General features: G+C 38.2%; 1 protein-coding gene across 6 annotated transcripts in view; it reads left to right on the top strand.

The window, feature by feature from the left end:
* Window positions 1-23,274, top strand: part of GK (glycerol kinase) — an 80,231-nt gene that overhangs the window by 32,323 nt on the left and 24,634 nt on the right. For 3 of the 6 annotated variants that reach the window (XM_043896452.1, XM_043896453.1, XM_043896450.1), the window contains 9 exons: window positions 332-408; window positions 2,799-2,936; window positions 5,006-5,115; window positions 5,730-5,796; window positions 6,895-6,912; window positions 8,656-8,691; window positions 9,067-9,134; window positions 15,700-15,742; window positions 16,425-16,505. In XM_043896452.1, coding sequence (XP_043752387.1) covers window positions 332-408; window positions 2,799-2,936; window positions 5,006-5,115; window positions 5,730-5,796; window positions 6,895-6,912; window positions 8,656-8,691; window positions 9,067-9,134; window positions 15,700-15,742; window positions 16,425-16,505 — 638 coding nt within the window. The remainder of the gene's footprint in view (window positions 1-331; window positions 409-2,798; window positions 2,937-5,005; window positions 5,116-5,729; window positions 5,797-6,894; window positions 6,913-8,655; window positions 8,692-9,066; window positions 9,135-15,699; window positions 15,743-16,424; window positions 16,506-23,274) is intronic. The other 3 variants (XM_043896455.1, XM_043896454.1, XM_043896451.1) reach the window with 1 other exon arrangement.

Below are 23,274 nucleotides of genomic sequence, written 5' to 3'. Positions count from 1 at the left end.
TCATGTATGCATAGAAAGTCCATATCCAAAACAGTTTTTTCATCTTTTTCTGTAAAAAGGAAACAAAATCAGCACCCTAAGGTATGTATTGTTCTCCTAACTTGGTCTATAATTTTGCATAAAAGCTTTAAATTATCCCTCATAAATTTATCCTCTCTTCTAACAATATGCCCATTCACTTCTAATTTTCTAATTTCTGTCTTTGGAAAGCTACAGCATTTTAATTGCTTATAGAAACTAATCGATCTCCTATCCTTGACAGTGATTTCATTAAGGTCTGATTTTTTTTAAATCAAGTTTTTCATATTTATTGTTGTGTTTTGATCTATAGTGTGGCTTGACCTAAGAACCCAGTCTACCGTTGAGAGTCTTAGTAAAAGAATCCCAGGAAATAATAACTTTGTCAAGGTAAGAGATCTCTTAAAAAATATGCTATTAAAATGCTCATTTAACAGAAAAAAAACTTGGGTATTTCACCAGGCTTTCTGTCTTATTGCACAATAGTTATTTGATACAATTTATAGAATATTTCTCTACAGCTAATTACCTTCCTGTCTTTCTTGCCCTGTGGTGAATTGGAGAAATAATGTTCCAAGATTAATAGTCTGGCTGCTGCTGCTGCTAAGTCGCTTCAGTCGTGTTCGACTCGACCCCATAGATGGCAGCCCACCAGCCTCCACCGTCCCTGGGATTCTCCAGGCACTGGAGGGAATGATAAACTGTCCCAGTGGCTTAAACCGTACTCCTTAGGGAGTGCTTCTATAATTCCACCATGCTTTCCAAATCCTTCTCTCTTGCTTTTTCACCATCCATTAAAGAAAGTTCTGGGTGCTTTTGAGGTTTTAGGCATCTGGACTCAGGGAGAGAAAGTAAAAGACACTCCAGCCTTTACATGAATTCCTCTTCCACTTTTCTTCATATGAAGATGCCAAAAAATTGCCTAGTTTTCGGTCCTTATATAGATCTCTCTTTAGACAAATGGGGAGAAAAATTTTAAAACAGGTGAGGTACTTTTGTTAGCAAGGTCAAGTTCTCCTAGTATCCAAAAGGAAATTCCAGAGTTTGTTGTTTCTTTGATTTTTGGTTTGTTTGTTTGTTTAGGGCTTTTGGTTTATTTCCTTTATATTTGTCAGTGGGACTCTTAAATGGTAGTTTCTTGTGGTTGTTTGTTCTGAAAGTGAAAGTGCGAAAGTGAAAGTCACTTAGTCGTGTCTGACTCTTTGCGACCCCATGGACTATACAGTCCGTGGAGTTCTCCAGGCCAGAATAATGGAGTGGATAGCCTTTCCATTCTGGGTTGAGATCTTCCCAACCCAGGGATTGAACCTAGGTCTCCTGCATTGCAGGCGGACTTTTTACCAACTGAGCCACAACTAGTGCTCAAATCCCATTAATCGCATCAATCTAATAAACCATCCTTTACCCTTACCCACCCATATAACTTCGGTCTTGTCCTGAATATACCATCACCCATTTCCTATTCTTGATCAACCTGCCCTAACCTCACGCCTACCTCCAGCCACGCTTTGCTTCATGGGATGCATGTTTTTCTCTCCAAAGCCATTTTAGGCAACTTTTACACTTTCTACTTAAATCATAAAAATAAGATACTTATATGCTACCTTACTCTTTGGTTTGTGGGATGACCCTTGGTCCCTCAAATGAAGCATATGTTATTTCTATTATTTATAAGTCCGTATGTTATTTCTATTATAATTTTTGAGCATGGATCTTTTCACAGTAAACTGTGAGTTAAGATTCTTAACTTACAAGGTTGCATTACAGTGTTAAATAGTTAGAGATTTTTTACTACGCATATCCATGGGAGGTGAGAAGGAAAAGGGATCACTTCCTGCAGTTAGGTGAGGTGCTAAATGAGAATGGGGATTGAGAAGGAAAAGATAGTTGCATTATTTTGATGTATTTTTTTAATCACTTTCACCAGCCCTTCTAAATATAGTGTTTGATATGCTAACTAAAATGAGTTGCACTGGATCCATTCTCAAGGAAACCTTTGTTTCATTTTTACCCTCTATCCTTTATTCAGTTAACCCTCCCTTTGTTGAATGTATTTGTGGAATTTATGCAAACTCAATTTATGCAAACTCAATATATACACTATTTAATTGAAGTAACATTGGTTTGTAAAAATCATGTAAGTTTCATGTGTACAACACTGTATTTCAACTGGCAACTACTTTCTTAAATAGAACAGCTTTGGGTTGCTTTCATCTGGTGTGTCTTTGAGCTCTATTGTCTGCCAATTTTATGTTATTTGAATATGTATGTGTGTTTGACTATGTATTTATTATATTTTTAGCACACAAATATATTGTTTTTGTTAAGTCTTATCTATCTTAAAACAATTTTCTGATTGTGGTCATTAGTTTATGAATTGATAAACTTGCATTCTCTGATTTTCAATAGTTTTAAATATTAATTTCAGGGAATATAAAATAAAAGGCAGGGTTTTGGTCTAGGTTCTGTGTGTAATACTAATCACAAAAGTTAACATCTGTGGCTGAGCTATCTAGGTTTCAGGGCATGTGCCCTTTAATTTTCTCTTTATCTTGCTACATGGATGCTCTTTGAACTGCGAACATATCACTCTGATCTTTGTTCACGAACATGCTTTCCTGTGCCATGAGATAGGAAAAGTGTTTTTTTTATCCATAATACTTTGAGATTGCCTTTAGGGTCATTGCATATTTTGTAATTTGTTGACCTTTTTGATTTGGTGTTTCATTTTAAGCTGTTATGAATTTCACTTCCTGGCTAAATGTCATAACTGTATTTAGTCCAAGACAGGCCTTCCGCTTAGCACTTATTTCAGTGCGGTGAAGCTTCGTTGGCTCCTTGACAATGTGAGAAAAGTTCAAAAGGCCGTTGAAGAAGATAGAGCTCTTTTTGGGACCATTGATTCATGGCTTATTTGGGTATGTTTAAAAATCATGTATGTATGGAAAACATTTTTAAATTGCTTATCTTTTTTCTATGGAGAGTTTCAAACTTTTTAGTTGGCAGCATCATTAAGAAAGGCCACTCAAGAAACAGCAGAAAATTTCAGCTGCCATTTGAGAGGCATTTTTGGCTACTTCCTCTTGATTTTTTCTTGCCTTATTTCAGTAAAAATGAAGGATGATTGCCAAAACCATATCTCATGTCTGTTACCTTTAGCATAACTAATTTAGGTAGTTATCAAGTAGTAAATTTATGTCGCCTGTATCCCTTGCCTATCATTCACTCCCTTGGTACGTGCAGGGGACTGGTTCTAGGACCCACCGGAGATAGTTAGCAGTCTGTATCTACGGATTGTGTAATACTATAGTTTTTATTTTAAAAATCTATGTATAAGCATGCCAGCACAGTTTGAACCTGTGTTGCACAAGGGTTAACTGTACTTCTTTTCTACTAGCCATTTCTTAGAAGAAATTCTCTCTTCTATTTTCTACTATTTAACTTGGTAATACACCTGGGACTACTTTTTAGCATTTGCTTTCAACATCACATAGCTGGCTATTACTTAATTAGGCCACAATATGAAAAATCATAGTGGAAATTTCTGATGTATAATCTTCTTGCCTAAACTGAACATAAATGAGTAGAAACAAACATTTCCCGGATACATACATATCTTCTCCTCCCTCCCTCTACTTTCTCCCTGCCTCTCTTATTCTTAGTTATTTTCAAGGGCATTTTCAAATACACCCCAAACTTGGAGGGAGTAGTGTCATGAACCTCTAGAATAATTAATCAGGTACAGTCACTGGCTATGGCCAAACTTGTTCCCACTATACTCACTCCTTCTCCCCATGGATAATTTTAAAGCAAATCTCAGACATATAATTTCATTTGCAAACACTTCTGTAAGTGTGGGATTATTATTTTTTTTTCAACGTTCAGGGGAACGTTAAAGGAACATTGCCCCTCTTGTCACTTGCCAGATCCACAGAGCAGATGAGACAAAACCCTCTATCAGGAAGTGGCGCCTTCCCCAGCCCTCCCTGTCTTGGCCAAGGCACACTATGCTTTGTGTTCATGGCCAGCAGTTTTCATATGTTTTAGTCACAGTTGAAATAATTCGGACAATAGTTCTCACCATTGCCTGGAGCCAGAGTAGGGCAGTATGTTGAACTGTGAGCTGCAGGACACTCGGGGGAGCACATTGAACTGTCCCCCTCCTCCCCTGTTCCCACATGATGCCATTTCTGCACTTCTGTTCCTTTCTTACTTCTCACTGCTTCTGCATAAAAGAAAGCAGCAGTCCATGTAGTTCAGGTCCAAGGGTATTAACATTAGAGAGTTTAAAGCTCTGCTTTCAGGGTATGTGTTTGGGTCAGTGAGGTTCAGCCCAGTGAGACTTGTTACTTCAAAACAGGCACACACACACACACACACATGCACACATACAACAAGAACAACAGGAGCAACACAGGTCAGTAACATCCCAAGAGGCAGGCACATCAAATTTAATAAGACTCTGCATCTTCCAAAGATAAGAGGATGAAAGCAAAACAGATTTTTTTTTTCATTAACCATCAACTAGAACTGCTGTCTACTATGATGGCCACTTGACCACATATGGCCATGGAGAACTTGAAATGCAGCAGGTCTGAATTGAGGTGTGCATGAGTGTAAAATATACACTGTATTTCAAAGAGTTAATACAAAAAAAAAGAAGGTAAAATGTCTTAGTAATAATTTCATATGTTGAAAGGATATTTTGAATATGTTAAGTTAAATAAAACTTACAATATTATTCATTTCACCTGCTTCTTTATGCTTTTTAAATGTAGCAACTAGAAAATATCCAATTACATGTGTGGGTCAATGTGGGTCTGTTACATTGTATTTCTGTTGGACACCAAAGAACACTAGAAGATGAAGTAATTGAAATGTTCCATTCTCTTGCTATATGGGGTCTGCAACAGATTCTGGCTCTTGACAAAGTAGAAATTAAATTGCGAATAAGTACAGATTTAACATGTCCTTTTCTTCTGTCCAGAGTTTGACCGGAGGAGCCAGTGGAGGTGTCCATTGTACAGATGTAACAAATGCAAGCAGGACGATGCTTTTCAACATCCATTCTTTGGAATGGGATAAAGAGCTCTGCGAGTGAGTTGTCTTTTGCCCTCAGAATAGTTTTCTAATTTGTGGCCTGTCTATAACCTAAATCTTAATTATTTTCAGATTGTCAGTGGAGCACCAAACTTTGTTGATATTTAACTACAATATACGAGTCTATGTTGTATACTCTTTTTTTTCTAATTGGAGGACAATCACTTTACAATGTTGTGTTGGTTTCTGCCATACAACAACTCGAATATGTATATATACACCTTCCTTCTTGAGCCTCCCTCCCCCACCACATCCCACCCCTCTGGGTCACCACAGACCACAAGGCTGGGCTCCCTGTAAGAGACTATTACTGCATATATAATAAATAGGCCAAATTAAGTAATTGTCTTGATTATTCTTCAAGGAAAATTAGGTTCCTTTATAAAAGTACTTTGTTTTTTGTGTACTTTCGCTTTTGTATTGATTTCTTTCTGTAAAGTTAGAGTGTTAAATATCTAAGCCGACTGCTGGCTTATTTATTTCTTCCCACTTAACTCTCAAATATGCCTGTTTTTAATTCTTGTTTGCATGCCTTTAAATTCATATAAATGTTTCTAGACATTTACTTAAAATAGTATTATATACCCAATCTTATTTTACTGTTTTTTTAGATTTTTTGAAATTCCAATGAAAATTCTTCCAAATGTCCGAAGTTCTTCAGAGATCTATGGCCTAATGGTAAAAAGAAAAAGAAATTTTTTAAATTTAATTTTTATCTTAAAAAAAACCTTACTATTCAGAATTCAAAAGTCAGTTGTGTTATGTTTTATATTTTGAGACCTGTGAATTTTTTATGAATGTTGGCAGTATGTAAAATAAGAATTTAGTATTATTTAAATAGTTTTATAACTTCAAATTCTTGAGTCCTTCTTGCCAGTTTGTGTTTTATGTATACCTTATATAAAACTGCATATAAAACTTTATATACTATGAACTTTATTGGCTTTTCTTTGAGTATTTTAAAGTATTGATGAGATAATCTAACTGCAGTAGTTGATAAGGGAATATTTGAGCCAGTTTCTTCTTTTAATCCAAATAACTATTTAGTAGTTGCATTGCCTACTTTTAATTTATAGGAAGGTCTCCTCACATTTTAGTGGCATTCTTTTTCCTATTGAATCTCCTTTAATGGCCAGACCATGTCTCAGATTCTTTGTCAGCCTGAACAAAACTTTAGCAGAGAAGCTGAAAGCAAAGAGTCTGTTCTGATTTGTGATTGTTAATTAAACTGGTTTTCATCATGGGCATTTTTACTGTTGCTTTCACTGAAACCCACAGAAGTAGTCTAAGCACAAATTACACATAGCATCGCTGAGTATTTCTGATTACACACCAGGAATGAAAACCTTTAGGACAATTTGAATTGGTGTTTAAGCTCAAAAATCTAGAATTTATGGTAAAAATTAAGAAAAGTCTAAGATTAATTACCAAAAAATAATGTTTGGACATTTCATAAAAAATATTAGTCTACTTACTAGAACACCCAAGTGTTCTGGTTAAAGCTTAAGCAAGAAGTCTTAAGTGTTTCATTTATAATAAAGCCTTTTAAGGCAACATGGAATTTTTTAAGGGAAGCATAATCATTGCTTATCTACAGTTTAAAAGTGCTTTGATAATTTCATAGCTACCTATAAACTGACTTGGGTCAGAGGAAAAAAAACTGTTCTTGAGAAACAGTTTCAGAGGATGGTTGAAAAAACATTTAACTGGCCTAGTTTTCTCTTGCATTTAAAATATTATCCTTCTGTCCCCCTCTCTCCCCCTTGCTGACTATAGAAAATCTCTCATAGCCCGGTGAGTAGGTTGCCCACCAATGATGCTACCCATTCATTTGGAAAAGATACAGTGCATTTCCATTTAGTTTTAGATAAGCAGAAATCCATTTACTCAGCAAAATAATGCAGACTCTTCCATGACCCTCCAAATTATTATAAGCTCTAGTGAAGCTTTAGTTATTGTTAAAAAATAATCTTATTTCTTTTTAAGTCCTCCATAAAACTGGGAGTGATGTTTCAAGGTAAAAGACTAAGATAGTTTTCTGTAATGAGAAATTCTGATGGTCCCTATTACAAAGTACAGTTGTGATGTGCTTTTGGGCTTTAGCATAATAGGGAAATGAGGTATAGTTTTTAGATGTACTCTACGTCTCTTACATGACATCTTGCCCAACCTTTCAGACCAGCTAGTTGGAAATGCACTGTCACTTTTTCTGCATGCTTCACCAGAGAATATTCCCAGGAATCCTCCAGGGACCCCCTCGCCGTAAAGAAAAAAGAGCGCTTTCTGTGCCTGACCGCACATAGTAGATTCTGCTGGTAGTTTGATAATAACTTGAATAGTGTGAGCAAAGACTTCTTCCAGTATCTGAATACCTTACATATCCAGTCTCTAGGTTTCCTGATTCACTTTCACTTATAAGCCAGGTTCAGATTGTCCAAGAATATATACAGTAAATAAAAGTTCTTGGATTAACCCAAAAGCATAAAAGAAAGAAAATATTACCCCACCATCTAGTGGGTATTTTCTATTTTGTGAATGGTTTCCACATGCATGCTCTTATTTCCTAACCATAGCTGTGTGAGGCGGCTTCTCTTCTTCCCCTCACTATCACACAGAGGGAAGCCAAAGCTCCCAGAGAAATGGCAGATGGAAATGTCAGGTGAAAGCTTTGGTTTGGTCCTCTTCCTAATATCAGGTTCATCATAATGTTTGTTCGGGTTTTTCTGTAAGATGATATGGAAAAACCTGAATGAACTTTTAAATGAAAGCACATCAATACATCACAGGTACTTTGGGGATCATATTCCTTTCCCCTAATTCCTTGATATCAATACGTGTTGGTTTGTATTAGTGTAACTATTTTTTTCAAAATTAAATTTGGTAAAGTTCACAGTCAGCCACTTAAATCTCATTTTTACCTTAGAGTGCTGGCCATACTGGCTCAAAATCAAAACCACTATTCATGATACAAATTAACTCTTGCTTATCAAAACTTGAAGAATGATGTTGGCTATGAACAACTAATGCCCCATACCCGAACCCCTCTCTTGTTTCTTATTAAGAGCAGTTTAGGTAGGAAGAACAGTTGGTAAAATAAAGCCTTCCAAAATAAACATGTTCCATGCTGGTTTGATAGCTCTGTGTTCATTGTGAAGGATGTGTTAGTCTGTTCATAGTAACAGCAATAATCGCAAAGAACTAATGGTCTGTGGCGTTCATATAAGCTCAGGCCCATTTTGTAGATGAATAAATTGAGATATAGAGAAGTTTCAGCAGCCTGCTCAGTGACTAACTAACTAACTAACCAGGAGTAGGTCCTGCATCTCCTGGCTCCCTGTCCAGTGTTTTATGTCCATGTCTCTTCAAGGACTATTTCTAGTATCTCTCTCTCTGAACCACTCATGTAGTTGAAACACTTGCTTTGTCTTGTCTGCCCACATGCTCTGGCATGTTGCTATTTGTGTTCATTTCTGTTACAGTTATGTTAGTAGAGCCAAATTTGTGATTATTCATAATCCTTTTTTAAAATTTTATTAGAAAGCTGGGGCCTTGGAAGGTGTGCCAATATCTGGGGTAAGTTTCATCACCAAACATCTCCCTACCACCTCCCCACCCCACCCCCTTTCATGTTCTGGCTTCCCTTAATCAATCTGTTCCTTCTTTAACTATGGAAAATAAGTAAGAGCAGAAGGATTGGCTAATTCTTGTCTTGACGGGACGCAGTGGGGGCTATTGAGAATTTTGTTGAGTAAATTAATTCTAACTCTCCCTTCCCATCCCTGTTGGGAGCATTAACACATAGGGCAATGGCCAAATGGAGGCAATGCAAAGAATATAAGACAGTTCACTCCTTTATAAATGAAGAGAGAAAAATAAATATTATGGCTCTCCTAGAAAGAAAATGAATAATATTGTCTTAGTATTCTTTATTGTCATATATCGTTTCAGTGTTTGGGAGACCAGTCTGCTGCATTGGTGGGACAAATGTGCTTCCAAGATGGACAAGCCAAAAACACGTGAGTTTTAAGAAACAGACCTGCAAACCAATGGAGTCTTGTTTGTTTGTTTTTCCCTTTGATGTTTGGAATGAGGAAAAGCTTTTGAAGTTTCTCCAGACTGAAAATTAATAGTTAAAGAGGGCCATTACAGTTATATATGTGTACACTTTTTGCCATTTGTTCATTTCCTTTACATAAATCACACCATGGCATATGCAAACACACTGATGAAGCTTGTGAAAACCTTAATTTATGAAATTCAAAACCTTTTCCATACAGAAACTAAATGTTGGTTTAAAGTATTTCTGCCTTGGGATGGACTTCCCTGGTGGTCCAGTAGTTAAGACTCTGCATGTCCAATGTAGGAGGCATGGGTTTGATCCCTAGTCAGGGAATGTGGTAATCCCACATGCCATGCAGGCAGCCAAAATAAATACAATTTTTTAAAAAAAAATTTAAATAATAAAAAAATAAAGGATTCTTGCCCTTTGCAGAGGTTGTTGGAAGTAGGCTGAACAGAGGGAAGAAAGCCATGATGAAACTCTAATTTTCAACATATTGTTCCTGTCCAAGGCTTTTTAATTTTAAAGTCGTATTCTTGTGGGATTTTTCAAAGTTATTTCTCTGGCACTATGCTTTCTCCCATCATTTGAAGTTTCTGCTTCAACACAAAGCAGAAGGAATGACAGAAGTAGAGATTTGGTGCATTTTTCTTCTCATTTCGTCTTCTTAATAGTCACACATGTAGTCTATAACAAGCCCCATATTTAAGAGTGATAAGATGACTCCCACTTTAGGATGAGAAAAACAGATACTCAGAGAAGTTAAGCTAATAAGTGAGGAAAGCAGTCTTTGCATCCGAATCCAGTTGATTGGACTTAGGGCACTTGACCTTTATACTTTACTGTCCCCTGTGTGGCAAAGATTTCCATAGCCCTGGCATCTGGCTGTCTACCTTTAATGGTTTTTATCTTGAGGATTATGTTTTTGGCCACACCCCACAGTATGGGGGATCTTAGTTCCCCGACCAGGGGTCAAACCCATACCCCCTGTAGTATGGAGTCTTAACCTCTGGACCGCGAGGGAAGTCCTGTTGAGCATTTTCTAATTCTCTCATTGTTAACTTCAGTGCTTACATTCTTCTTTTTGGTCAGTAATGGAATGTATCTATATTTTAGATGTAGTGTTCTTATACTCTAGTAGGGTCAGAAGTCCTCATGCAAAAGTGTGACATTTGGGTGACAGTTTTTCTGAGAGGAGAGATAGGAAAATTCTTCACAGGTCATGGTATCCTGTGGGTCTAGAAACATATTCTTTGAATTCTGGATTCCAGGTAGCTAAGTCAGGAGTCAGAGAAATGATAGAAAAGATAGAAAAGTAGGCTGTCCCCCCACCCTCTTCTTTCCTCCTCTGCCTGGTACACTAATGCTAGTAAAGCAGATGCTATCTCTCTTTGGCAAGTATCTGACACTCTAGAGCACATGGGAGGTGCCCAGTAAAGTTGCCTGATTTTGTTTCTGTTTATACTCCCCTCCCTCTTAAGCATTATCAGCCAATTCTGGAAATGTGGGCTTTAAGTTAGGGAGGGCAGGCTGAGTACCTCAGCAGCCCCTGCAGGTTGGAAGAGGGGAAGAATTTTAAGATCTTTGGCTCGTGTTTCTCTTCGTGAAGGAAAAGACCACAGATATACAGTTCATCATGGTATAGATAAGAACTTCTGTGCCATAAGAAACTTGGAAGTACTGCTGTTGGGTCTCAAAGGGAGGGAAGAAAAATCACAAAGATTGTATAGTAGTGAGACGTTTTGAAGGCTGAGCAGTATTGGTGAACACATGAAACACTGAACCAAGATGCAAATAAGGAAATGGAAAACTTTATTTAGAGAATGCAGAGAACAGTTGGGTAGGGAAGTGATTGTGGGGAAATAAGGCTAAGGTGGTGTGACACCCTAAATTCCAGAGTAAGGAGTTTTTTTTTTTTTTTTTTTCTGGAAGGCAGTGGGATAGTTCTGAAGGTTTGGGGGCTGCTTTTCAGAGGTGACTGTTGCTGTTCATTAATGATATGGCAGTCCTGCGTTACAGTGAGGAGAAGGCTTCCCTGGCGGCTCTGTGGTAAAGAATCTGCCTGCCAATGCGGGAGTCACGGTTCGATCCTTGATCCCCGAAGATCCCACATGCCGCATGGCGACTAAGCCCCTGTGCCACCACTACTGAGCTTGTGCTCTAGAGCCTAGGAGCCACAACTACTGAGCCCACATCCTGCAACTGCTGAAGCTCCCGCACCTAGAGCCTGTGCTCTGCAAGAGAAGCCAGCACAATGAGAAGCCCGTGCATTGTAACTAGAGAGTGGCCCCCACTTGCCGCAACTAGATAAAGCCCACTCAGCAATGAAGACCCCGCATAGCTGTTAGGTAGTTAGAATAGGGAAAAGGAGTCCAGAATGGCGGTGGCTAAAAGACCTGGAAGGGAAAAGCCCGTGTAAATAGAACAAAGGAAGGTCCGAGGACCGGAGTGAGAACCTCAGGTAAAACAAACACCACTCCTGGCTGGCCCAATTTACATAAGACAGGCCCAGGGACAGAGAAACATAAAAAGAGCAGCCAAAGCCCTCTTCTCTCTCTCTCCCGTGCAATGGGGCGATCTTCTCTTTGCGTCTTTGGATCGATGTGCCCTCATGCCTCAAAGATGGATTTTCCTGCTATTATCTAAATAAATAGAGCTGTAACACTGATTTATTTAAGAGCTATAACACGGTCTGTCCTCCGAGAGCTGTGACCCGCCAAGGGGCTTTAATGTTCATCACTCCAAATTTTTGTTGTGACAAGACAAAGAACCGAGGAGCATACACTTGCCTGACATAAATAAAAACTGACAAAAATAAATAACTGAATTTTTTTAAAAAATAAAGTGAGGAAAAACTAGAGGCAGAGAGGACATATAGGCCACTGCAGCATCTCTGTAACAGCAACAAGGACTAAGAAGGATGAGGAGGACTGAGATGGAGGCATGGGTAGATGTCCATGGCACTGCAGAGGAACACGAGACAGGAAGTAGGTATGGAGTCTAGTCACCTGGTCCCAGTGGTTAGACGTAGCCAGCGTATGGAATGGGTTCAAGTAGAAGACTTTCTGTTTGGGATACATTGGTGATACTGGTAGGCTATACATTATACATACATAGTCATGGGGAATGAATGTAGTATAAAAGTATAGATTTTGAATTTCCCATATTTAGAGGTGATTTTTGAAGCAATAAGAATTGATGAAATTACCAAGAAAAAGTATATAGGTAGAGGAGATATTTAGAAGAAGGAAGAGATGACAGGGTGGAGAATTCAGTCAAATAGAATGTAGCAAGTCATTAATGTGGAGATCCAGGGTCTCTATTTAAGACTCTACCAGGGTCTCTATTTAAGAGAGGGGCTTGGTCAGCAGTGCAAAATGGAACAAAAAGGACATAGAAATCAGGTCTTCAGTGGTGACTTCCAAGAATGAAGCTTTAATAGAATGCTCAAGATGGAAGCCAGGTTACAAATGGTCAAAAGAGATGCAGGTAAGTAGAAGATAGAGACAGCACGACAGAATGTGCTACGCAAAAACGCAACCATCCAGGAAGGGGGAGTGAAGTAGACAGTTTGTTAGATTAATAGGATCTTTCCAACTTTGGGGAATTTTGTTCGTTTGTGTTTTTAATTTAAGCTTGTGTTTTAAGTGCCTCCTCTCTCCCAGAGGCTCTAAGTGTAGTAGCAGAGGCCTCCTGCCTCTTCCACAGATTCAACCAGGACCACTCACACACCCCCCCGCACCACCCCCACTGTCTGAACACAGTAGAATCTTGAGAAAGGATTGGTATACCATATAAATGCTGAAAAACCCATATATTTTTGATGACTGGGAAGAAAAAAAATAAAATTTAAGAGGAAAATAATTGCCTATATATGGCTTTGCAAGCGGTAGTCTAGGGACTTCCCCGGTGGTCCAGTGGTTAAGACTCCAGATTTCTACTGCAGGGGGCATGGGTCCTATCCTTGGTTGGGGAACTAAGATCCCACATACTGTTCAGCCACCAAAAAAAAAAAAAAAATGCTGTGGCCTGAATGTAGCAAAGAAGTCTCTTCATGTGTTGATAATGCTCATTAATTATTTATTAAGTGTGCATGAACTTAAGAATTTATTTCTATTAAGTACCTTGAGCTTCTGTGTCAATTTCATAATTTAGGACTTGTACACTACTGTTCAGTATACATAGTGTTTATATGGGGACTAAATCAGTACAGATTTCTCCTTTATAAAGTGTGGAACAGATAACTAACTTCCACTCTTATGAATATTTGTTCACAGAGATTGACTTAAAATATGTAGGTTTTTTAGCATCACAGAAGTGAAAAGGTATAGCGATTTACGTGTTTTGACTTCATAAATGTATTATTACCAGAACCTAGTGTTATTTGACTGGTGTCTTTGAAAACTGAGATAGATACTCATGAACGCCATGCTCCCTGAATGTGCTGACTGGTCATCAAGCAGCCCACAATCATGCTTGTATTGAGCAAAAGAGATAGATGGTCTTCGGCAAATTTTTCTTCACATCAGTGGTTCCTGAAAACATGTTTTTCGGGAAAAATTGCCCCCGTTCTGTTTGCTCCATAAGACAAACACAGCAAGTGGGGGTCTGTTGGCTTAGCGCTGACTCATATTAATAGCAGCATCTGCTGGGATCTATCTGCACACCCCTGGGCTGAGCCCTCCCCCTTCTCCCACCTGGGCACAGCAACAAGGCCTGTGGGGAGGGAATCCCAGGCAGGTTAGGACAGCTGGGGCAAGCCAGAGATGACAGCCAACTCGTTTGAACAGTGTTGCCATGGGACCCTTGCTGATATCAGCTTGAACCACTTATCTGCTCGGCACAATTCAGAACCACTCACGCATGTCCAAGTGCCAGATTTGTTGCAGAGTCCAAAGCTTTTGCTGATAAGGCCGCCACAAAGTAAATTCAGTTCTTCCCTGGCAGCTATGCTACGTGCTGGCTCTGACTCTCTGAGCACTGTTAGAACACCCTAGCCTGCTTAGGGAAGGGAGGAGATAGACCAGCAATAGCTTTTCCCTCCTCGCCACTCCTGTCCCAAAGTCCAGCTACACTTTTCCCCCACGCTGGACCTACACTCTCTCCATGCCAGAGGTTTACGACTGCCTAATGATGGCCCTAGGCCAGCCTGTCCCATTGCTGAATGGCTATTAGCCATGATGTTTCACTCCACATGGATTAGTAGAGATGTAACTGTGAGAGAATTTAGGATTTATTGTAACTCAGTGCTATTTTATTAATATAAACATGGACCTGGGTTACGACTAAGCTCCAAATACTATACTTGCATTTTTTCATTGTTGTTCAGTCACTCAGTCGTGTCCGACTCTTTGCGACCCCATGGACTGCAGCACGCCAGGCTTCCCTTTCCATCACCAACTCCTGGAGCTTGCTCAAACTCATGTCCATTGAGTCGGTGATGCCATCCAACCATCTCATCCTCTGCCGCCCCCTTCTGCCCTCAATCTTTCCCAGCATATCAGGGTCTTTTCCAATGAGTCAGGTCTTTGCATCAGATGGCCAAAGTTTTGGAGCTTCAGTTTTAGCATTGGTTCTTCCAGTCAATATTCAGAGTTGATTTCCTTTAGGATTAACTGGTTTGATCTCCTTGCTGTCCAAGGGACTCTCAAGAGTCTTCTCCAGCACCACAGTTTGAAAGCATCAATTCTTCGGCACTCAGCCTTCTTTATGGCCCAACTCTCACATCCATACATGACTACTGGAAAAACCACAGCTTTGACCATATAGACCTTTGTAGGCAAAGTGATATCTCTGCTTTTCAATACACTGTCTAGCTTTGTCATAGCTTTTCTTCCAAGGAGCAAGTGTCTTGTAATTTCATGGCTGCAGTCACCATCTGCAGTGATTTTGGATGCCAAGAAAATAAAGTCTGTCACTGTTTCCATTTTTTCCCCATCTATTTGCTATGAAGTGATGGGACTAGATGCCATGATCTTAGTGTTTTGAATGTTGAGCTTTTCCATTAGGATTCCACTAAGTACATTTTCTTCTAGACTTTTTTTTTAAGGAAACATATTTTAAAAATATTAATTTATTTTTGGCCATGCTGGGTCTTGGTTGCTGTGCAGGCTTTCTCTAGTTGTGGCAAGTGGGGGATACTTTCTAGTGGTGCTTGGGCTTCTCATTGTGGTGGTTTCTCTTGTTGCAGAGCATGGGCTTTGAGGAGTGTGGGCTCAGTGGTTGTAGCACATGGGCTTAGTTGCCCTGTGGCATGTGGGGTCTTCCCAGGCCAGGGATCAAACCAGGGTTATCTGCATTGGCAGGAGAAATTCTTTACCACTGGACCACCAGGGAAGTCCCTAGACTGTTCTTTAAAACATTATTCCAAGAGTGTATGTGATATTTGTTAACTTTTGAAACTTTTCTAAAAATTTAATTTCTTTTATTGTTCTATGTTAAATGTCAATGTTGTATTATTAACATTTCAGCATTTACTTTTAATAAAATTGTCCTACTGTTCATTCTTCCCCTAACTGTAGGTATGGAACAGGCTGCTTCTTACTATGTAATACAGGCCGTAAGGTTGGTGTTTTTTAAATTAAAAGATTCATGGAAGTCTTCTTTAACTTCATGTAAACAGTATTTCAACATAATTTGCTATTAAGTAACTTTTGAGTCAGCAGCTTTTTTTTTATCAGGGTTTCATTTAGAGCTCAATAAAAATGATGAGTATCACTACATTTGAAGCATTCTTGTAAGAACCATTTTAGGTTCTTTGACTTTTATATGTGTATTTTTAATTGTGTTAGTAGAAGATCTCGCTAGGAGCTTGTCAGAGTCTTAATTCAAGTCTAATTTCCAACAAGGGATAATCTTTTTGTACTGTTTGAGTGTATTGTTCTTTTTAAAATAATTTTTATTGGAGTTAATAGTTGATTTATAATGTGGTAGTTTCAGGTGTACAGCAAAGAATGTCCACTTTTTTAAGATTCTTTTCCCATGTAGGTCATTGCAGAGCGTTGAGTAGTGTTTCCTGTGCTATTAGTTATCCTTATTAGTTGTCTGTTTTATGTATAGTAGTATATATATCTCTATCCCAGTCTCCCAAGTGTATTGTTCTTAATACTGGTAATTTTGATTTTTAAGATATATTTTCTAAATTGTCGTGTTTATTGAATTATAACTAGATCATTTTTGCTTTAAAAATCTTCATATACTATCTTTTTGTTTTCCTGGCTATAAACTCTTTTTCTCTTTCCTACAGTGTGTATTTTCTGAACATGGCCTTCTGACCACAGTGGCGTACAAACTCGGCAGAGATAAACCCGTATATTATGCATTAGAAGTAAGTACATTTCAATCAGTATAGATAATATGACAGACATTCAAAAGCTAATGAAAATAACAGTGTTATCTGTAAGAATGAGAAGCAACTTCTCATTCCTTATAGTTTTATCATGACATTGCAACAATTCAGTCACAAAAAAGCTCCATTTCCAATTCTAGTTCTTGTTATTTCTAGTTACTTCCTAGAAATAGTGTTGAACTTCTCAAAGTCATCCATGAGGGATGGAGTGAACTTCTTCTAAACTCTGGTTGATGTAATTTTGACCTCTTCACATGAATTACAAATGTTCTTATGGCATCTAGAATGGTGAATCCTTTCTAGTAGGTTTTCATTATAGTTTGCCCAGGATAGATTCATCAGAGAAATCACTGTCTATGGCAACTGTAGCCATACAGGTTGTCTTTCTTAAAACAGTGAGAGCTGAAATTCACAATTACTGTGTGATTCATGGGCTGCAGAATGTATGCTGCGTTGTTGTTGTTGTTTAGTCACTTAGTCGTGTCCAACTCTTCACAACCCCATGGACTGTATCCCACCAGACTCCTCTGTCCATGGGATTCTCCAGGCAAGAATACTGGAGTGGGTTGCCATTTCCTTCTCCAGGGGATCTTCCCAACCCAGGGATCGAACACACATCTCTTGCATTGGCAGGCAGATTTATCTGTGAGCCATCAGGGAAGCCCATATGTTGCATTAGTAGGCAGGAAAACAGCATGAATCTCATTGTAGGTCACCATCAGAGCTCTTGTGTGACCAGGTACGTTGTCAGTTCCCTTCATATTTTGAAGGGAATCGTCTTCTAAGCTTATGTTTCCACAGTGGGTTTAAAATATTCAGCACTTCATGTTGTGAACAGATGTGCTCTCATCTAAGCTTTCTTGTTTCATTTATAGAGCACAGGCAGCGTAGATTTACCATAATTCTTAAGGACCCTAGGATTTTCAGAGTGGTAAACGAATATTGGCTTCAACTTAAGGTCACCAGCTGTATTAGCCCCTAACAAGAGAGACAGCCTGTCCTCTGAAGCTTTGAAGTTAGACATTGACTTCTTCTCTCCAGCTGTGAAAGTTTCAGATGTCTTTCCTTCCAATATAAGGCTATTCCATCTACATTGAAAATGTGTTGTTTAGTAGCCACCTTCATTAATGGCCTTAGCTAGATCTTCTGGATAACTTGCTGTGGCTTCTACATCACCACTTGCTGCTTCACCTTGCACTTTTATGTTACAGAGACAATTTCTTTTCCTTAAACTATGTGAACCAAACTCTGCTAGCTCCAGACTTTTTTTTCTGAAGCTTCCTCTCCTCTTTCAGCATTCATAGAATTAAAGAGTTAGGGCCTTGCTCTGGCTTAAGGGAATGTTGTGGTTCATTTGTTCTCCTATCCAGATCACTCAGACTTGCTCCATATCAGCAGTAAAGTTGTTTTTCACTTCTTTATCATTCGTGTGTTCACTGGAATAGCACTTTTAATTTACTTCAAGTTTTCCTTTGCATTCACAACTTGGCTAACCATTTGGTGCCAGAGGCCTAGCTTTCAGTCTGTCTCAGCTTTAGATATTATTTCCTCACTAGTTTAATTATTTCTATTGAGTTTTTGGTTTAAAGTGAGACATGAGACTCTTCCTTTCACTTGAGCATTTAGAGGTTATTGTAGGGTTATTAATTGGCCTGATTTCAATATTATTCTACCTCGGGGAATAGGGAGGTCTGAGAAGAAGTAGAGAAATGGGGAATGGCCAGTTGGTGGAGCTGTCAGAACATACACACTTATCGTTAAGTTCACCGTCTTATATAGGAACAATTTGTGGCACCCCAGAACAATTACAGTAGTAACACCAAAAATCACTAATCACGGATCACCTTAACAAATATAATAATAAAATTTGAAATATTGCTAGATTTACCAAAATGTGACACAGAGATACAAAGTGAGCAAATGTTAGAAAAATGGCACCAGTAGACTTGCTCTGTGCAGAGTTGCCACAAACCTTCAATTTGTGGGGAAAAATAAAACCGAGTATCTGGAAAGCACAGTAAAATGAGGTATTCCTGGGACTTCCCTGGTTTTCCAGTGGTTAAGACTCCACACTCCAGTGCCGGGGGCCCAGGTTTAATCTCTGGTCAGGGAACTAGATCCCACATGCTGCAGCTAAGACCCTGTACAACCAAATAAATAAATGTTTAAAAAATAATAAAATGAAATATGCCCACTGTGGGATTTGTGCCTCCATGACCATAAACACTGTTTCTGGCTACTCTAACCTGAGAGTTCATTAATTTACTCTAATCATCCGATCATATCATTGGCTCCAGGAGCATATGTTAAAATATCTAGCTCTTTTTGAATGAATTATCAAGCCACGTCTATGCCATTTTGTATTAATATTTGCACAGACGATCTTTTGTTCATCTAAATTGAGGTCTTTGTTTCTTCCTATTAAACTTCATGATAGTGAAAGTGAAAAAGTGAAAGTGAAGTTGCTCAGTTGTGTCCGACTCTTTGCGACCCCGTGGACTGGTAGCCTACTGATTTCAGCCAATTCTGACACAAGTCTGAATGCTTTTTCATTCTTCACTCTTACTCTTCCAGTTTTATCTTATCTGGAGACTTAACACATTGGCTTTATGATTTTTTTAAAAAATTATTTATTTTAATTGGAGGATAATGATTTTACAATACTGTGATGGTTGTTGCCATATATGAATCGGCCATAGGTATACATGCGTCTCCTCCATCCTGAACCCACCTCCCTCCCCACTGTATCCCTCTGGGTTGACACAGAGCACCAGCATTTATATTACCATATGATTTTGTTTTGATTCATGTAATTCTTTTTAGTTTCATAGAATTTTAAAGCTGAGGGAAGCAGTGGATTAGATGACAACAGGCTTCGCTACACCCTGCTATCCCCCTTGTTTCATGCGTGAAGAAGGCAAGTGAAACTGGAGTCATTTGGCCAAGGTAGTTTGATGCAAATCCACATTATTGGACATCAGAGTCTAGATGCCTAGGCTGCCCCACTGGACCATCTCCTTCCTTATATATCTGAATATTCAGGGCTTCAGTCTCCCCAGTCCAGTGTTCTTCTCACTTCATCCCCCATATGTCACACCCTTCTTCTGCTAACCTAGCGACTTAGCCATAACACACACACACTCATTTGTTAATGATAGATAGAATTTTTTTCCCATGTTTTCTAATTCTTTTCACAAAAATTTTGTAAAATTTTTTTAAAAATCAAAAAAGAATGCAGAGAATCAAGCTAGATTGGTATAACTTTTTCTCAGTAGAATTCATGCAAATTCCACCTGGTCACCCTGCTTCATTTTTGGGGAAAGTGCTTATAAAGCAGTATTTAATACTCATTTCTGTAATTTGACAGATTTTGGCTAGGCTTTGCAATCTGAGGTGTCAAAAAGTAACTTTCTTTACTTTCAAAAGTACTCTCTTTGAGGAATTCCCTGGTGGTCCAGTGGTTGGGACTCCATGCTTTCACTGCCAGGGACAGAGTTTCAATCCCTGGTCAGGGAACAAAGATCCCACCTGGTGAGGCCTAAATAAATAAATAATTTTAAAAGTACCCTCTTTGAAAACAGAAACTGCACCTACCCCTCTTAGTTTTTAGTCTTCTTTCACTATGCTTCTGCTGACTAGGAAGCAACATAAGGCATTTCTAATTTTGTATTGTTGTTTGGGGGTTTTTTGGTAGTACTTTCAAAATAATAATTACATATTTTTCCAAGAGTGTTTATAATTGTTTAATATTTTTAATAACTATCCAACAATGATGAGGACCTTGAATGCTTTATACCTACCACCTCCACCAGCAGTCATGCTATTGAATTTAAAATTTTCATTTCCCCTTTTCTAAAACGTACAGTAATTCATACTATTTTCAGTCAATCATAAATCATATTAACTGATGTATTTATCCATTTCTGTGTCCAGTATCATTTCTTTGGTCCCAGACCATTTATGTCCCCGTTCACCACCCCCAGGTTTATCTTGCTGAGGGACAACCTTTCAAAGTTCATAGAATCTGGGGTAGTAAGCCTATTCTTTATAGGTTTCTCTTTATTATGCCCTCTCTCTGGAATGGATATAAAAATCTCAGTTTTTGTAGCTACATCCCTTCTGGCCATTTTTTGCTGCCAATCAGACGTTGGCTGCCCTGATATAAAAGTTTTTAAACTTTATATCCTTATCATTGATATTCTATAGTTTTACTATGATATGCCTTAGTTTAGATTTATTTTTACTTATTCTGTTAGGTACTTGGATACAAGTCTGTCTTCAGTTCTGAAACATTCTCAGCAATTATCTCTTCAAATATTGCTCCTCTACCATTGCCTCCATCCTCTTCTGGAATTGCTATTGTCTGGATATTGGAACTTTCCAACCCACCCTCCATGTCTCTTAACTGCCCTTTTATATATTTTTAATCTCTTTGTTTCTCTGTGCTGTATCCCTGGTGAGTTTCTCAGTATCTACATTTCAAAATTCTCTCTTTTAAACAAACAAAACAAAAACATTTTAATTATGAAATGTAAGACGTGTAGAAAAAAATGCATAAACCATCAATGTACAGCTTAGTATGTTATTATTAAAGAAGACCCATGTGGGACTTCCCCAGCAGTCCAGTGATTAAGACTTCACACTTTAACTGCAAGGGGCCTGGGGTTTGATCCCTGGTCAGGGAACTAAGTTTTCACATGCTGCACAGCCAGAACAAAGAAATATTAAAGATGAAGACCCATGTAACCTCACCCAGGTCAAAAAACAGAGAACTGCCAGGAACCCACTATGTGCCACTCCCAAGCACAGCCTCTTTCTTTTCCCCTAAGGTAACCACTGCCTTGACTTTTATTATAACCACTTTCTTATTTTCTTTATAGTTCTAGCACTTAAATGTGCAACCCTGAACACCAGAGTTAGTTTTGCATGTTTTTAATAGTTTATATGTTAACAATACAAAAGAGTGAGACTGCGTAATACAGTATGCAAACTTGTCTCTTTCACTCAACATTCTATTTGTGAGATTCACCGCTATTGTTTCATTCTTTTTCATTACCATATGTAAATACCACCAGCAGTGTATAAGAACAGTAATTTACCTGTTTTCTCTTGTCTGTTCTATGGTTTATCTCATCTACTACCTTTTTTAATCTCACTCAGTACTTTCATTTCTAGAATCTTTAATTGGTTAGTTTTCACCTGATTTTGTTTTATTTCTCTTTTTCTTTTGGTTTGTAATTCATTTTATTTTCACGGAAATCATACCTTAATTTACCTCTTTGGCTTTTGTTTGTTTTTTTTCTTTTTTGGCCATGCTGCAAGGCATGCGGGATCTTAGTTTCCCGACCAGGAATTGAACCTGTACCCCTGCAGTGGAAGCTCAGTCCTAATCTGGACCACCAGGGAAGTCTGTTAATTTCATTCCTTTGAATACATCTAGCACATACTTATTTTAAAGACTTATTTGTCAAACTGGAATGGATTCTGTTCCAACTGTTAAGTTTTGTTGACTGATGTGATTTCTTCCCCTTCCATACATTTTTACTAGAAGTGATGCTTCTAAGCTAGCATATGATGTGCAGTAATATCTAATTTACTAAAAAGTCTGTACATTTTAATTTAATCAAATTTTAATAAAAGTGTAATTAATTTATACTTAACTTAGTTTTAAGTGTACAACATAGTGACTCAGTATTTTTATACATTACAAAATGATCACCACAATAAGTCTAGTTAGCATCTGTCACCATGCAACATTATTATAATATATTGACTATATCCCCAGTGCTGTATGTTATATCCCTGTGACTTATTTATTTTTGTAATTAATTTATTTATTGACCACACCACTTATGGGATCTTAGCTTCTCAATCAGGGATCGAACCTATACCCCCTGCACTGGAAGCATAGAGTCTTAACCACTGGACCACTAGGGAAGTCCCGAAGCTTGTACCTCTTAATCTCCCTCATCTCTTTCATTCATTCTCCTGCCCTCTTCCCCTCTGGCAACCAACATTTTGTTCTCTGTTTCTGTGAGTCTATTTCTGTTTTGTTTGTTCATTTGTTTTATTTTTTGGATTCCACATACAAGCGATACCGTGCTATATTTTCTTTCTCTGACTTATTTCACTTAGCAAGTACCCTCTAGGTCCACCCATGTTTTCTCAAATCACAAGATGTCACCCCTTTTATGGCTAAGTAATATTCCATTATATATATTATAAAATTATCCATTTTGTTCATCTATCAAGAGATATTCAGGTTGCTTTCATATCTTGGCAATTGTAAATAATGCTGCAATGAACATGGTGGTGCATATATCTTTTCTAACTAGTGTTTTTGTTTTCTTTGAAAAATTACTCAGAAATAGACACCAGGGCTCAAGGGTTCCCTTTTCTCCATATCCTCCCCAACACTTGTTATTTCTTGTCTTATTGATAATAGCCATTATGACAGGTATGAGGAGATTGCATTGTGATTTTGATTTGCATTTCCTTGATGATTAGTGATGTTGAGCACCTTTTCATGGGGCTATTTACTATCTATATGTCTTCTTCGGAAAAATATCTATTTAGGTCCTCTGTCAATGTTTTAATCAGATAGTTTTTGACACTGAGTTATATGAATTCTTTGTATATTTTGTATACTAACCCCATTTGGAAATATTCTCTCCCATTCACTGTGCAAAAGCTTTTTAGTTTATTTTTGCTTTGGTTTCCCTTGCCTGAGGAGACAGTACAAAAAGAA

The sequence above is a fragment of the Cervus elaphus genome, chromosome X (genome assembly GCF_910594005.1).
Source record: "Cervus elaphus chromosome X, mCerEla1.1, whole genome shotgun sequence".
Taxonomy (NCBI): domain Eukaryota; kingdom Metazoa; phylum Chordata; class Mammalia; order Artiodactyla; family Cervidae; genus Cervus; species Cervus elaphus.
The sequence above is the reverse complement of the archived record's forward strand: the minus strand, read 5'-3'. Positions and strand labels throughout refer to the sequence as shown.